This window comes from Lolium rigidum, chromosome 7 (genome assembly GCF_022539505.1).
Source record: "Lolium rigidum isolate FL_2022 chromosome 7, APGP_CSIRO_Lrig_0.1, whole genome shotgun sequence".
NCBI lineage: Eukaryota > Viridiplantae > Streptophyta > Magnoliopsida > Poales > Poaceae > Lolium > Lolium rigidum.
In genome coordinates this window covers 285977233-285990829 of record NC_061514.1, presented here as the reverse complement: position 1 = coordinate 285990829, position 13597 = coordinate 285977233, and the positions used below count along the sequence as shown (strand labels likewise).

The 13597-nt window shown below is 47.0% G+C and overlaps 2 protein-coding genes across 2 annotated transcripts; both read right to left on the bottom strand.

Annotated features, from left to right (window-relative positions):
- Nucleotides 1–932: 932 nt before the first annotated feature.
- LOC124670528 lies at nucleotides 933–2716 on the bottom strand. Its single transcript, XM_047207013.1, has 3 exons — nucleotides 2016–2716; nucleotides 1781–1933; nucleotides 933–1372 (listed from the first exon to the last, which is right to left on the bottom strand). Exons 1-3 carry the CDS (start codon nucleotides 2199–2201, stop codon nucleotides 986–988), a joined length of 726 nt encoding a protein of 241 aa, XP_047062969.1. The 5' UTR covers nucleotides 2202–2716; the 3' UTR covers nucleotides 933–985.
- A 2-nt stretch (nucleotides 2717–2718) lies between these two features.
- LOC124672900 lies at nucleotides 2719–4041 on the bottom strand. The gene is made up of 3 exons (XM_047209057.1): nucleotides 3829–4041; nucleotides 3611–3717; nucleotides 2719–2844 (listed from the first exon to the last, which is right to left on the bottom strand). The coding sequence occupies exons 1-3, from the start codon at nucleotides 3923–3925 to the stop codon at nucleotides 2719–2721; spliced, it is 330 nt and encodes a 109-aa protein (XP_047065013.1). The 5' UTR covers nucleotides 3926–4041.
- Between the last annotated feature and the right edge of the window lie 9556 nt (nucleotides 4042–13597).

Here is a 13597-nt window from a genome sequence, read left to right as displayed (position 1 = left end):
TTCCGCTCATTTTCGATAATCATGTTGTGTAAGCACACACAACAGTTCATCACCTCCCACATCTGATCTTTGCACCAAGTCAAAGCGGGAAACCGGACAATAGCAAATCTATGCTGGAGGACACCAAATGCACGCTCCACGTTCTTTCGGCAAGCTTCTTGTTCCTTGGCAAACTGCTGCTCCTTCGGGAGGGCGGGGCTTGAGATAGTCTTCACAAATGTTGCCCACTTTGGATAGATACCGTCTGCAAGATAGTATCCCTTGTTGTACTGCTGGCCATTGATCACAAAGTTAACCGGGGGAGCATGACCCTCAACAAGCTTGGAGAAGACCGGCGAGCACTGCAAGACGTTGATGTCGTTGTTGGATCCTGGCATACCAAAAAAGGAGTGCCAAATCCAGGGAGCTGGCCCGGCGGCAGATAATAGGCAAAGGGCACGACGGGCGGCGGAATGTAGGCTGCTGGATGGAGGAACGACGGAGTTGAGGCAACCGGCCGGCGGATTGACGAGTGGTGGTGCCGGCGGTGACAGAGCAACGGGAGGGGAGGAGGGATTTGCGTCGACAAAGTGGCGGGGTTCGTCTATTCTCTCGCCGACAGAGCGGGCCCGTCCCCGCTTTTCTCTCGTCCGGAGTCCCCGAGCGCAACCCGGAGGGCCTGGGCTCTCCGGAAAGGCCTAATCCGGACGAAAACGAGGAGCCGGGGCCGCGACTAGTCTGTTTTCGTCCATCCGGATGAAAAAAAGGCGTCCTGGGGCCTCGTTGGGGAGACGGCTGGAGATGCTCTTAGAGAAAGGCGATGATGGCAACTGCTCTCTATATTGTTTGGCATCTATGGAAGCAGCCTAGCAGAAGAGTTTTATAGGGAAAGGCGATTACTAGTGTTTGTTTGCCTTTGGGCGCTTGTGTGCTCAAGATATAGGAGTAGCGTGTTTGCGACAAGGTGACATTTTCAAACAAATGAAAAAATGTTATCCATACATCATTACAACGGAACCCTACACTTACTGCAGTTGCAGGGCTCAAGAACCTTAAATTTTACTATTGGGGGAACTTTCCCCTCGATATATGTCCTGATAGCCACAACAGCCTTTCGGGCTTCGTTAACTGTATCCTTACCCAAAGGGAAACACTTGGCAAACTTCCTCCTATGATACGCGTCGGTGGTGTCCAGAACAAGGTGCTTTAGTGACGTTGCATAATCAAGAATACATCTTATTAGCTCAATCATGGTCTTCCAGGGGCGAAAGCCATTGATGATCGCACTTTTGAGCTTGCCATGGCGGTGTTTCCGAACGCAACTTGCCAATGAGAAGTCTTCGCCAATTTTGACTCCAGGAATCAAACCAGATTCTATGGTAGGCGCCTCTACCTGCATGGGTGTGCTTCCCAATATCAATTTCTTCAGTAAAACTTGTCACGTAATATTGTTAGTCCATTTTTAAGTACATTATAGTAAATCAATTGACCGTAAGAGTTGGGATGAAGGGCATCCATACAGAAAAGTAACACCAAGAACAAGTGATTCTTAGCAAGATTGAGTTTACTAAGGTAATGCGTAAGGTATCACAGATTCACAGTTAATGTAGTAATTCGTTGTATGTACTGCATAAAAGTGATGTGACAAAAATAGTTTGTAAGAAAAAAGGTACATGATAATTCACCAAATAAAAATCAAGATGTGCCAAACTAATCTGTCTAATTATAATCAAGACAAGGTATAATCTATTAATAATTATTTCACAGAAAAAAAAGTATTGGAAAATGGAGAATCACTTACACGCAAAACAAACATCTTCAAGTTGGGAGAAGCATCAAGAAAAGAAACCAAAGAGCAGAAATCGTAATCTGGAGAGCGAGTTGGTATGAAAAGCTTTATCTCCAAATACTTGAGGTGCAGGAATTTACCCAACACCATTGGTGTATTGACTTTCTGAAAATGCCCAAAGATTATGACTTATTTATAGCTTAAGTAAAAAAATTCACTGAACTGGTACAAGAAAGATAACACTAACCTCATAAAGTGAGTACAGAAAAAGAGTTTCGACATTTGGCGCAATGGATAAAAGTTTGGTACTAGCATAATGGAGCAGGTTAGGCACATCGGTACTTGTCATCTGCATTTTTTTCACTTGCAATGAACCTCCAAGAGAGATGTATTGTGGGGCCATCATAATTGAGGATGGAGACTTTCGGAGCATTGCATTCTATCATCTGCAACATTTTGCAACTTTGCACGTCCAGTCTATTAAGCTTCGACAAAAGATGTGATAGCTTTAAGCAACGTATATCATAGCAGAACTCGAGGTCCAGATGCTCTAACGCGAAGTAATTGGACAGAAGAAGACACAACTCCACCTCAGTAATACCAACATCATGCAGACGAACAGTCTTCAAACTACTCAAGCAACCTAACTTTGCCTACAGAATGAAACATGCAGCTACTGAGGTGAAAATACTGAATTGAGTGTGCCCGCTCGCGAGATAAAAGTGAACCAGGAAAATTGTACTTCATTTCGTTTTCTATGGGGAGCCCTAGCACAAATTCTTTGATCCCAGGCGTAAGTGCAACTTCTAGCCAGCAATCAAGATAACTTGGATGCACACTGAAATCATTGCGAGTTTGCAATTTAAATATCTCCACCCCAACGCCAGAGTGATTTTGCATGATGTGGTCAACTCTGTTGATAAAATCTTTTGTTTGTTTGCGAAGTGCTCTCATATGATCATATCAAATATGAGCTTGGGATAGCATCTCCAAGAGTGAAGAAAACTATGAGACAAGCAGGCAGCACGAGCAGCATCTTGCATTGGCATAAGTGCATGTATCTTCCAAAGGATATCCTGCAGAAACATGCTACAAGAATTAAGTATTGAAGAGTGTTGGCCATGATGACTTGTTGCTCTACATTACTAACTGAGATCACGTGGAGCGCGTACCAATGGATTGTTCATTTTACTAGTTCAGAACTGGCATGCGCTACAAATGGACTTTATGTTTCATGTTGAATAAAATTTGAATAGGGGTGTTTTCCCTCGGGCTCTACGACAAATTACTGAATGATTTACTCCCTCCATCGCATATTACTTGTCGCCTAAACGAGTGAATACACTAAAATGTGTCTAGATACATGCAAATCAGCGACAAGTAATATGGATCAAATGGAGTAATTCAGTTACTGTTATCAAGCAAACATGATTTGAACATTGAATTACTTTATGCCAAAAATTAGAAAATATAAGAGCATGCATTACTGCCTATGTTTGTAAATACACATTGTTTTGGTCTTGGGAACAGTCTCCAACATGCAGCTTTGCTAACTTTTCACATAAGTATGTTATAGTAAGCATATATTATGTCACCAATACAATGTTTGTCATGACAAATATAATGATTTTATTTCACATGAAAAATTATAAGTTTTACACAAAATAGTTGACTTTTCGCTTTCTAGGACATCTCATCTATTTCCGAAAAAAGGAAAGTAGTACTCCCTCCGGCCCTAATTAATTGATGCAGCTCAGGAGTACACTTGTACCGGACATAGTATATGGCCGCGCGCATTAATTTGGTCCGGGGGGGAGTATTTTAGTTGCAGTTACATCATACCTCTGGAAGGGTAACCTCTGGCTCCAATACATCAGCACTCGGAGAACCATCAGCCTGTTGGCAAGGTGAAACCTTGCTTTCAGCATGAGAGACAGTTAATCCAACATCTGTAGCCCACCCAACAAGGTCACAATATAGCACAAGAGAATGAGCAAGGATCGATGCAATTACAACACATTTACAGACTCTACACAAGCATAAGCTACTTGAGGCCTTACCAGTTATAAACTTCAGAGGATGATGAGATGCAGGACTGCAGGACGATGGGAGGTCAGCAACAGGCTCGAGTGGACGTGGGGATGAGGAGGAAGCCATCGATGAGTTGGAGAAAGCAACTGTAGCAAACTCTGGGAGCTGATGAGATTGACAGCGGGTCTTAGCGTTGTCTGATGTTGTTCACTTTATTACCAAAGGGACCACTGCCATAGCACAAGAACAGAGAGCATTCAGATGTAGTTTGTTTAATTGCAGAAGAAGAAATAGCACACTGTAACGCAACATAGTATATGCAGGTCCATCTCAGTATGCAGCAGCACAACAAATTATTTACTAGAACGAATCCAGATCTAGAGCCCCATGGTGTCAAGAGATGACACCCGCTAAGACCTTGGACAACACCGAACCGAACTGGATGGAACAATGAACAATACATAAATCGATGAGTTGGCACAAAAGAGCAAGCTTATTTTTTTTATTGGCAAAATTTACGGTACCCGGTACTCCAGAATGATGCGGTGGAGTACCAAGCATATCTGACCGTTCGTGATAAAGGACTATTGTTAATATTATCATTCTGAAAGTGTCAAAAGGGCAATATGCACTTTAACCATCCTCATGTTTTCCGATAGAGCAGCACCTGCGAGGCTGTGATCGATCGACTGAGCCAACGCGCCCAACCCCCACTGCGCCGCCGCCTCGCTCGATTCAGCGGCCCCGGACCCCTCTGCGCCGTCGCTGCTTGGCCTCACCCCGCTGTCTCGGTCGATTCCGCGGCCCCGGGGCCCACTGCACCGCCGCCGCATCTAGGCCTTTTTGGCTGCCTCGCGCCGCCACCTGTTCCGCCGCCGCATTTGGGCCTTGTTGGCTACGTCGCGCCGCTGCCTGGGACGTCCTTGTTGGAAGTCCCATCTTCCTTGGCCGGTGCTGCCCTTGTTGGCCGTCTGGCTGTGATCGAATATAGGGCCCTTCTTCTCCTTTTTTTTTGCGAATATAGGGCCCTTCTTCTCCAACGTGCGGCTCGCCTTCATCCCGATCGCCTGTGCGTTCTTCATTGTTGTGGCGACGTGACCTGGTTAGTTATTGTCTTTCTTTGTGCAGTAAAAGTATGGTACTAGTGGGCATAGAGCAGTACATTCTTTGCCAAGAATTTAATTGTTTAACGTGTAGCTTGTGTGTTCGAAGTGGTGGGAAATTTGAAAAGATAGAAACACATAGTTTCTGATATCATACCTAGTTTTGAACCAAACTGATGTTAGAAATTCTACTAAAATTTTCGTTCGATTTGGAGCCAATCAGTTGATGTATCCTGATGTTTTTATTTATGGGTTCTGTCAGACTGTGTTGTTCAGCCGTCTCTGGTTCATGTATACCCTAAAGATAGACACACATAGTATTGTCTCTGATATCATATCTAGTTTTGAACCAAACTGATGCTACAAATTTTACTGATTTTTTCACTGGATTTGGAGCCAATCAGTTGATGTATCCTGATGTTTTAATTTATGAGTTCTGTTAGACTATGTTCAGACGTCTCTGGTTCATGTATATAGATCTGAACCAAATTAAAATTGTGTGATAGAAAGTCTATGTGATTACCTAATGGATAGTTGTTGCGTTTTGTAATAATTTGGGCAGACATGTACATGTACATGTACTAAGTATGATGGTTTGATAATGGCAGGTTTGGACGATGGATGGTAATGGTGAAACAGAGGTGAGAGAAGAATATATTACGATGGTCAGTCAAATATTTGATAGCGAAGAACAAGGTTACGAGCACTAGAACAAATATGTGAAAGAGAAAGGGTTCAATGTCAGATTGGACTAGAAAGAGTATGTGGCAGGGACCAAAGAAGTAGAAAAAAAGACGGTGTGTCTGTTCCAAAGAAGGTTACCGTTTGCAGAAGTATTTTGAAGCAACTGAGCAAAAGAGGAAGACATGAAGTTTGGTTACAGTTTCTATTTCCTGTATGTACCGAGACCTGAAGTTTGGTTTTGCTGTACCGGGCCTTGAAGTTTGGTTCCTGTAAGGATTGCTTTGTTCTGTAGACAATATTGCTTGTGTGTTACTGCAGCTAGTTCAAAAATATTGAGTGCAATTGACCTTGTTGCTCTGTTGGTTTTGATCATATTTGTAATTCAATTTCTGTATGCCTGTTGACAACGAAGTGGATACAGAGAGTGAAGCAAGGGTTTGCGATTATGAAATATCTGCGTGTAACCTTCAGACTATGATGAATCTGACATTACCTATATAATGAAAGACCGGATTACACGATATATAATCTTTACCCTAAAGGGTGGGAATCAGTAATCTAGCTACATACAATATTAGCATGAACCAGAAAAGTTCACCGCATTTCCTAGATTTGCATTTTTCGTCTTCAAGTCTTTTATCATGACATATGTTCTTGTCTTTGTACTCTGACAGTTCTGAACATACATAGTCCAGTTTGTTCTCCAGTTGTAAAAGTTGTTCTTTCTTCTTGTTCACACAAACTTCACCGGTGAAACCAATGAATCATCCAGACTATTGTTTGAAGCCGTGGTGCAGTAGTTAACCATCTGTTCTGCATACTTGTTGAGCAGGTCCTCCCGGATTGACAAACTACAACCCTGCACACATTACACACATCAAACCAGAGAAAATTTAGTGAAATGCAATTCAGAAAGATACTGCAGAATTTTGTATATGAGTTACAGAAGAAATATCACTTCTGCCACATTACATATTAGATAGCACATACGTTCGTAGTTTTCAGTGTAGTAGATGCGTCGCACTACCGGTTCGTTGCAATCACACTTAAGCGCTGACAGGTCACAGTCATCTAAGTCAGGTTGGCTCTTACACTAATCATGAACACATATCAGGTTGGCTCTTACAGATTAAAGTATTGGCAGAAATTCATGCCATGCCCTACAAAACCATATTAATACTGACATTCAAGTGTAGATTGTGTGTCTTTTGTTAATTAAGCCAATTTGATGGTCGTGATCTCAACTTTGAATCTACAAACAAAATTCAACTTCCAAGCTTATTTTATCGGAAACAAATCGTACCTCATGTAACGCCACTGGGATAACAGCAATTCTAAATCCCTAACATGAACATCTTTACTATTAAATTGGAATAGGTGGTGCTTGGTTCCACTACTGGATTGGATAGTACTTTTCTTTTTTCCTTCATTATGTTATTAATTAGAGCTTAGTACCTTACGAGGCCAGGAGTCTATATGAACCAAGCAAGTAAAAAACCATCTCAAAAAACTAGCCTAACCAGGCAAAAAAGGACACCAAGGCCAGGCACTGATTTTTCCCGTAAACGTCTCTATGCACTCGACAAAAGGCCTACTGGTAGAGTCAGCTAGTCTACCTGGTCTAGGGCGTAGATTGTAGGGGTGGAAGTGTGCTGGACGAGGGAGAGGAAGGCGGCGCCGGCGGCTGGCCGCCGTCGCGAGGTTGGAGGAAGGCGGCGCAAGGGGAAGAAGCGGCGGCTAGGGCAGGGAAGACCGACTCCTCAAGGAGTCGGCAGTAACGATCTATAAGATCAGTTTATTGCCTGATTTCTCACGTACGTTTTACAGCAGTATAAATAAGCTAATGAAAAGGATAAATGGGCTAAGCCCCTAATTTAGGCCCACTAATGGGCTTCCTCCTGCTATAGGCCAAACCGGTCATAACACCTACCTTAGTGTTTATAATTTCAAATTTACAGAACTTGAGTTAAATTATCAAAAAAAAAAAAACGGGATAGTAATAATTAAGGTTTAAAAATACGGGACAATACTCATGATCTATCTGAATTTGAATTATCAAAAAGTTTGAATGTTTGTAGGCCATCAAGTGCAAAACTGTGGAGCTCGATTCCACTTTCATGCAATATTAGGACACAGGTGATACTGTCTATTATAGATGGATTGAGTCTTCTGTGTATAACTGCAACTCGTCCATTAATGCAAAACATTACAAAGTTCACTGCGATTTTACTCTTCTTAGAATCTAAGTTATGTTTTACAAAAAAAAAAAAATCAGCATTGTAGATGCATCCGTGGAGCTGAAAGAAACACCGGTGGACAACGAGCATGATTTATGATTGATGATGCAGCTACGTGCGGGCTAGCTAGTCAATTTTAAAACTGACACTGTCACCCACCAAACCAAAACAGAGACTGGCCCTAACAGCAACTACGAATCCATCGCTAAGAAATTGACAGGTAGCAGCAATACATCGCATGGAAAAATAAGAGGGATTTGGGATAGGGATGATCCTCACATTCTGAAATCTGAACTCATCTCGGTTCAGCTCGATGTGGTGCTGCAACGTTCATCCGTCCAGGAAGCCGACCACCTAGATGCCACGGCCGCTGCTACGCCGGCGATGCGAGCCAACCACCACTCCGCCCACCCGTCGCTGCAAATCCATCGAGGGAGCCGAAGACCTTGACGCCACCGCCGCTCCTACCTTTGCCCAATCTCGCCGCCGCAGAGAGCCGAGGGTCGGACGCCACGGCCGCGCGGTGCCTCGCCCATCTGTCGGGGGCCTGGATGCCACGCCCGGGCGGCGCCTCGTCTCCCTACCAGGTCGCCTCCTCCTGCGCGCATCCGTCGGGGGGGATGCACGCGACGGCCGCGCGGTGCCTCGTCTCCCTACCAGGTCGCCTCCTCCTGCGCGCATCCGTCGGGGGGGATGCACGCGACGGTCGCGCGGTGCCTCGTCCCCCTCCCCGATCGGCTCCAGCTCCGTTTCCCCCGACGCCGCCGGGAACAACTCAGCTAGGGTTCGTCCAGGAGATAAGCTGTTTGAGACGAAATGGATACAAAATGCAAAAGCACCCTCACAAAAACGTAGATACATGTCTATACCCCTATCCGGAGGAGTATGAGAAATTATTTTTTGACCCTCCATTGGGAGGTACTCCGTACTCCGCCAGTTTCCGATCAAATTTTACCTGGTACTCTAGGTCCTGGTTGTGGAGTACGGGCGTTCGTTAGCCGCCTGATCGGCTAAAATGAATGGCCCCTATTCACTTGGGGTACTGTAAGAGTCGCCGCTTGAAAATGAAGCCTAGACAGTATTTTGGATAGTAGGACATGGGGCAGGAGAAGAGCGATTGTGCCTCCTCGCGCCGACTTGTCATGGAATAGAGGAATCGATAAATTACGAAACAGGCAGCCTAATTTCTAAACAATGACTCAAATGAGCGATATCCGACATCATTTGCGTTTGTCAGAAGCGCTGAAACTCAACGGTTCATGCTGGAAAAAAAAAAAGGTGTGATGGCTCCACTCCTCAGTCCATCCCCTGATGTATCTTGAGATCTGCCAGCAGTGCTGGCTATAGATGGCGCCACGTCTAAGTTGATGAACGAAAAAAAAATAACACTTCACGTGACAACTTTCAACTCAGTGAAGAACAGATTTCAACACCAAACACATTCAATTAGTTGAATTCACATCTTTTGACTAGCGATAGCGAAATCGACCCCAATTAAACAAGACAACCAGTATAAGTTAGTGAAATAGCATCCATAAACCGTGTGTATTATCAAAATTAACTCGGAAATTTGAAGTTAAAGCCCCAAAAGGGAACAGATCAGGATCACCCAGAAAATGGGGATTTTTATGCGTACCACGTGGAGGTGATGAGGAAGGGCAGCGGCGGTGGGGCGTCAAGCCGCCGGTCGCCGCTGACTAGATGGACGGTGGAGGAGCAGAGGCGCGCCGGGAGTCGGCAGTCGCCGCTGACGAGACGCCTGCCCGGGGATTGAGGACGTAGCCTGCACCGGGTGCTCAATGGAAGCAGGGAGCGGAGACAGTAACCCGCCGTTGAACGAACCCCGCTGAAGAAGAGGGGCTACGGCGGCGGCGCCCTGTCAGGTGGTGGTGCGCCGGTGCGGTGCAGGGAGAAAAGAAAAGAAAGAAGTCTAAATAACCCCCATAACTATTTGGTTTGGGACAGAGAACCCCTTAAGTTTAAAATGGGGCACTTAACCCCCCTAACTATGCAAAACCAGCTAATTCACCCCCTTGGCCCAACATAAGCAGTTTTGCTCGGCAGTATCCGGACGTGGACAGCGGTTTAAGCCACGTAGGCGCTTAAAGGTTGACACCTGAGAGGTGGTGCCGCCGGTGATGCTGGCCATGCTGAAGAGCCTGATCCCTGGCGCTTTCGACCTGTCCGAGCTGGACCTCAAGTCCATGATGACGGCCGCGGCGTCGCTCACGGTGACCTCCTCGCCGCGTTCCAGAGGAAGTTCCCCAGCGTGCAGGTGGAGGAGGTGTGTGTGCTGACGGAGCACAACTGCATCACGCTCAGGCACGCCGGCGACGACCCAGAGAAGGGAAGGGAGACATCGTCAAGAAGAACTCGGTGGGGTTCATCCTGCCCAAACCTGGAGGTGAAGTTCGTGGACCCGGAAACGGGTCGGTGCAAGTCGCTGACCAACAACACGCCGGGGAGCTCTACGTCCAGAGCCAGTGCGCGCTGCAGGGCTACTACCCATCTGGTCCGCCGCGAGCAGCCTTAGGACGGTCACCTCATCCAGGAACACCTCCAGATTCTTTACTGCATGCCCTTGCGCTGCAGTCCGTCGCTGTGGTGCGTGCTCACCTTACATACAAAGACACCGTGACGCGGCGCCAATGCAGAGCTCCTCGTTGTAATCGCGGCTCCGGTGAGGTGCCGGCCGTTGCCATCCAAAGACACCGGGGCGCGGTCCTGGACCAGCGCGAACGTGTGGGCGGTGTGCGCGTACCGCCGCATCTGCTGCTTGATGTCGCGGCCTGACTCCGCGGTCATCCTCGTCGCCTGACCGGCGGGTACGGGGCGTCGGCAGCCTCGAGGGAGAGAGAGTCGAGGTCCGCGGCGAACACCACGGCGTAAGAGACGTCAAGCGAGAAGCGCATGAAGACGTCCTCGTGCTCGACAGCGCGCCCAGCGACCGCGGCGTGATCGAGGAACGGCACTAGGAGGCTCACCCTCTGCCACTCCATGGTGGATACGACGAAGGACCAGAACGCTGGGGGCAGCGGTGTTGACGACCGCGCCACGTCCACGAGGCGTCCTCGGAGACGAGCAGCCCGCTGCGGGCGACTTCGAGCATCTGGACGACCGACCAGTTTATGGGCACGCTGCTGCCTACAGCCCGCCACTGAGAGCGAGGCGGAGGGCGGCCAGGGAGGCACCGGCGAGGCGAAGATGCCCGGCCCAAGCGTCGGCGTCTCTATGATGGTGCGCTCTCGGTGACGCGCGGTGCATGCTCGTGATAATGCCGCCCTCGTAGCACTTGCCCGTGATCTGGCTGATGTGCGGAAAGCACCCCAGGCCATAGACACAGGGTGGAGGTGCAGGTTTCGGCTGACATGCAAGCATTGGCGGACGCAGGAAAGAATCGGAGGGGGGGCACGCCTCAAAAAAAAAATTTAGCCCCCCCCCCGAAAATGTGAAAAACCTTTGCATAATGAAGTAATGAACAACATACAAGACAAATTTATCGTAAACACTGAAGTTCCTGAAATTATCCATAATTCATCTATAAATTGATGAACCAAATATATTAATCATATGGAATAGACCCGATAGAGGATTACTCAAAATATGCACGAATTCAGTAAGACCTAAATTAGAAGCACCTATTTGATGAAACATACATTTATTAACTTTGCATTTTTATGTTTAATTTTTGTAGTACCTCCACCATCGATAGAAAATTTCTGTTAAAAACTTTGTGTTTCAAAATTAATCATTTCTATCTACACAATTGATAAATTGTGACCGCTGCGGATGGATCTATCCATACTTTAAAATAATAGTGTTTCAAAATTATTGTTATAACACAAAGATCATTAACAAAAAAACTCCAATTTTGATTTCTTTAAAATCAGATTTTTTATATTTGTACATTTTCTTATGTTCTTAATATCCACGAGGTAAAGGTTAATCTTCAAAATCCAAATTTTGATGCCAATGAAGTAATTGGTAGAAAATAATGCACTAATACACCATCGAAAATAATATTGTTTAAAAATTGAAAAAATAATAAAATCATATGGTGCGTATTGACACCGCTCCTAATTTAATTCTAAGAAAAAATAATTTGGCATCAAAATGTCGTTTGCCAGGTCCAACAGACGCCGCCCATTTCGACCTCGCGCGTTGCCAGGTCCCAATCGGCCGGGTCGCAGAGAGCAGTTCGTATAACAGAGTATGTGCTCTAATGACGTTCAGTGCGGCGGCCGGCGGTTAGCGCGGCACTGCGGCAGTGAGGGCAAACCTGCAGAGCAGTGGCGAGCGCCGGGAGGATAGCGCAGTCGAGGGCGGGCGGATCCGGCGAGCAGCGGTGGGGCCGGGGCCGGGGCGGCAGGCGGCGGCGGGGCCGGGGGCGGGGGCGGGCGGTGGCGGTCGGGGCGTGGGGAAGTGCCGAGTGCGACGCTGATGCGTGAGTCCTGACCTCGCTCGATGCTATCTCCAGTTCTCCACGACTCTTCCACACATGATGGGCTAATCGGGCCTTTTTTCTTTTTTTCCATGGGGTAAAGTTTTGGGCCGGCAGAATTTCTGGGTGGGCCACGGCCCCCCCGGCCCCCCCGCTGCGTCCGCCCATGCATGCAAGTACCTCAGGCCGCTGCTGCGCAACAGCGCAGGCGCCATCAGCGTCGCACTCCGAGAAACACACCTTGGCCTCGATACGCATCTTCCTGATGATACCACCGTCCACGTCAGCGATACAGCCGTGCAAAACTGCTCTAATCCTGCGGAGGGGGTGAATTAGCTGGTTTTGCATAGTTAGGGGGGTTAAATGCTCCATTTTAAACTTAGGGGGTTCTCTGTCCCGAAAACAATAGTTAGGGGGGTCATTTAGACTTCTTTCGAAAAGAAAAGAAACGACGGGATTTGGGTCTTTTCCGTCTCGCTCCGGAAAAGGGAAGGAAGACGCAGGGCAAATTCCCGTATGCTATTCAAATTCAAGTTCCTCCTCTTTTTAGCAAAAATTCCGAATTCAATTAGACTCTGCATCGGAGATAATGTGGGCCTCAAAAATGAGATTCAATTCTGTGCACGTTTTTTTTCACCCTTTTCGTTTTCTTATTTTATTTTTGCTTTTTTGGGTTTTCATCTTTTAAAAATTATCGCTTCTAGCGGCAGCAGCGAGCTACAATTAGATTTGCGCAGCGGCCAGAACGAACCGGACAAGTTCAACTCTGGTGAAAGGTGTGTCGATTCGTTTGCTGGTGGCCTCAATTCAGTGGTGGCATGCGTGAATCGTGTTGCGGTGAAGTCAAAACGGGAAATAGTCTGGGTATTGGGAAACGTGCCCGATAGATGATGGAGGGGAGAGATAAAACGTGCGTATGTCACTTATCGGTGGTAGTGGGATGTAAATAAATTGTTTCGCGAAATAGACTGCGTATTTGTATAAAAACTGGAGCACCTCCATCTTTTCAGAACCGTGGAGCTGAGAGGGAGGACACTGGAGCACACCTTGGCGAATAACACAAAGAGAGGAACAATGAGAGGCATGGGACACGTTTGGTAGCCTGCATGGATTTCCTGCACCACTACGCCAGCGAGATGGGTCTCACTGCACGTCGCGAACGGGCCATGGGCCATGAAAAGCGGGTCGTTTGGTAGCCTGGGTGGTCTTTTCTGCGCCGGAGAGGGAAGCCAGGCCCCATTGTTTGGGTGCGTGCACAGACTGCTTTCTTCTCTGCTCGTGCAGCCCACACGCGGTTTGGTTGCAGATAGGGGCGAGCTGTGGGAACTCCTCC